At 46.9% G+C, this 3,345-nt stretch overlaps 1 protein-coding gene across 1 annotated transcript in view; it reads left to right on the top strand.

The window, feature by feature from the left end:
• The window catches only part of PTCRA (pre T-cell antigen receptor alpha), a 5,508-nt gene extending 3,491 nt beyond the window's left edge, over nucleotides 1–2,017 (top strand). The window contains 2 exon segments of the mRNA XM_006878295.1: nucleotides 1,150–1,194; nucleotides 1,800–2,017. Of these exon segments, the coding sequence (XP_006878357.1) occupies nucleotides 1,150–1,194; nucleotides 1,800–2,017 (263 nt within the window).
• The last annotated feature ends 1,328 nt before the right edge of the window (nucleotides 2,018–3,345 follow it).

A 3,345-nucleotide genomic window follows, 5' to 3' on the forward strand; every position in this document is an offset into this window, starting at 1 on the left:
TTGCTGTTGTTATTAAAGGCCTTCAAGTCAGTTCTGACTCATAGCGACCCTGTATAGGGTTTCCAAGGAGCAACTGGTGAGCTTGAATCACCAACCTTGCAGTTCAAACTAACCTTGCAGTCCAGCGCATTAACCCACAGCACCATGTGTATATATACATAAATATGTATAAAACTCTGTCTCTCTGGACTTCTGGTGGTATGGCACTGTAGGATCAGCACTGGACTTGCAAACCACAAAGTCGGAAGTTCAAACCCAACAGAAACCCTATAATGGGTCACAATGAATCGGAAATGACTCAATGGCAGTTAACAACAACATCCACAGGGACACAGCATTGGGGGTTCAGTGGCAGAATTTTCATCTTTCATACAAGAGACCCAGATATGATTCCAACCCAATGCATCTTCTGCACAGCTACCATCTTGTCTGTCAGTGGAGACCTGTAAACTAAGCAGTCTTCCAAACTAAGACTAGGAAGAAAGACCTGGCAATCTACTTCCAAAAACCAGCCAATGAAAACCTATGGATCACAATAGTCTGATTCTGTTGTGTATGGGGTCACCATAATTCAGAGGCCAACTCCAAGTAACCACAAACCAACCAACAACAACAATATGTATATTCTATAATAATCAAACAATAATTAAAATGATATGTAGCTATCAGTTGAGTGTTTACTTTGTGCCAGGCACTGTTGTAAACACTTTACATTTGCCATTTCCCCCATTTTACAGATGAGGAAGCTAAGGGACAGGAAGGATAAGTAACATGTTCAAAGTCAGTTTTTATTATTACTGACCAGAGGACTTACTACTTCCTCTTTCTGGATTACCAAAGTTTTGTCATCTTCCAAATGTGAATGTTTGTTGAATAAATACCCTGCCTTCCAAAGAATGCTAAAAGAATAGATTCCTTGCTTGAAAGTGCTGGATCTCACCAGGGATAATACGAGCAAGGGAGAGCTGGGCCCTTCAGAATTGCAGCAAATGGGCTCAGGGAACTTGCTGCTGGTTCATTTATCTATCCATCCATCCAACATGGCCTGAACACCAGCTCTGTGTCATGGCCTGGAGATAGCACTGGGGTGTCGAGTCCCAAACACACAGCCCATCCTAAAGGACTTACTCCTTTCTCCTTGGCTAGCAGGAGAGTCTTCCTCAACCAGGACCTGCCTCTGGGAACCTCTCAGAGGTGAGTACTAGGGTGGAGGTGGCCCTAAGGGGCTGGTGACCAGGAAGGTGGAATGTCCAGCTCTGATCCAATTGGTCCCATTTATGGGTTGGAGCAGGGGGAGACCTGGCTAGCTTGGGTCCATGGATTAGATGGAGGTTGGAACTTCTGGCCCCAGACCAATGCCTGGACACCAGTTAAGAACTGCAAGTGAGAGCATGGGGGAAGATTCTAGGAGTTCTCTTTGGACAGCCCTGACGGGAGGTGTCAAGGTTAGCAACCTCATGTAAACAGGGAGACTGTCTGGGGTAGTGGAACCAGCTGTGCACCAGGAGTCATGAAGGCCAGGTTTCAATCCTGCTCTGCTTCCTGACCAAATAGAGAATCTAAGCTGGTTGGTTGCTCTCCTCTGCATTAGAAGTTAATACTTACCTGTCTTATCTCCCTTTGGTTGATGGGAAATACAATAAAAAGAAGACTAGGAAGGTATTTATCGTGATTGCCAGGAGGAGCTAATGTTAGACACCAGGAAGGGCTTTCCCTGGAGGAGGCGGGAGATCGGGAAAATAGTCATGGTAGAGGATATTCCCCTCCACAACGATCTTAACCACCCTTTCTACCTACAGGTACACCCAGCCAGGCTCTGAGGCTGGGGGCATTGCGACTGTTTCTCTTCAAACTGTTGTTGTTTGATGTGCTCCTGACCTGCAGCCAGCTCCGCACCCTGTGGACAGCCCGGGAAGACTTGGCAGGGGCACCTCACTTAGGGGGCTCCAGGCTCCGCACACTTCCAGTGGCCCCGCAAGCAGATCATTGCGTTCTCTGTCTGCCTGTGCCTGTCTGAGAACACTCCTCCCCCAAAGACTGAACTTTGCAGCTGTGATGGGAACGAGTAGCAGAGCTTCCCCCAGCCTTCCGGCTTCACACCCTCCTCTCGGTCAGGAGCCCAGGGACGCTCATCATTGACCCTCCTTGGGCCAGGTGCTTATGACCCAGCCTTAGTATTCCAGTTTGGGAGCATTTGTATGTGGCGCTGCCTCCTACTGCAGTCTGGGCTTCCTCTGTCTCCCCACCTCAGACTAAAGCGCTGTGAGGGAAGAAAGACTGGGATCTCTGTAAGTGTGGTGATCATTCAGTCACTCGGATATATGAAGTGAAGATCACTGAGAACAATTCAAAGAAAATTTAAATGATACATGCAAAATAAAAAATATTTTACTTTGCATCAGCCCTGGGAGGAGGGAATTTGGTGGCTTTAGAGGATGCAGGGGAGGTGCAGACGGTAAATGTGCTCATTTGCTAACTCAGAGGTTGGAGGCTTGAGTCAACCCAGAGGCACCTCAAAAGAAAGACCTTTTCCAAAAATTACTTTTACAAAAATCTACTTCCAAAAATTAATCATTGAATGGCCTATGGAGGTGCCATGAGTTCAGAATCAACTTGAGAGTAGCTGTTACTTATAGAGGAAACAGAAATCTGGGAAGGCTCCTGAGAACCTGAAATTGCAGAGTGGGGTTGGAGGTTAGCGAAGAAGTTGTCCCATCTCGGTCTCCTTCCCTCATAGCTAGGTGTTTGGTGAGGCTCCCTCTCTGCTCCTTACCCTGACTAATCCTGTGTGAGAGGAATGGGCAGCCCAGGAGCCTAGGACATAAAAACTGTGCCTAACGTGATGGCTAATACAGGCTTGACGACAGTGAACAGAGCCAGAATTCCCAGGTGACAGAATCATGTTCAATGCCAAGAGCACTCACTGATGATAATTCCAAACTTGCACATTATAAGTGAATTAAGGGTCATTATTTATTGTAGTGGTTACGAGTTGGGCTGCGAGCCTCAAGGTCAACAGTTCGAAACTACCAGCTGTTTCACGGGAGAAAGATGAGGCTTTCTGCTCTCGTAAAGATTTATAACCTCAGAGACCCTATACAGGGTCTCTATGAGTTGGAACTGACTCCACAGCACACCACCACCACCACCACCACCACCATTCATTCAATCAAGTCCTGATGTGGCGTTGTGGGAAAATGCACTTGACCACAAGGTCTGTTTCAACTGCAAAGTCGCTGGTTCATGTTCACCAGCCACTCCTCGGAAATCCTATACAGGGTCTCTATGAATCGGAACCAACTCAACTTAACAATTCATTCAGTGAGGAACCTTGATGATACAGTC

This window comes from Chrysochloris asiatica, unplaced genomic scaffold (genome assembly GCF_000296735.1).
Source record: "Chrysochloris asiatica unplaced genomic scaffold, ChrAsi1.0 scaffold00038, whole genome shotgun sequence".
Lineage (NCBI taxonomy): Eukaryota > Metazoa > Chordata > Mammalia > Afrosoricida > Chrysochloridae > Chrysochloris > Chrysochloris asiatica.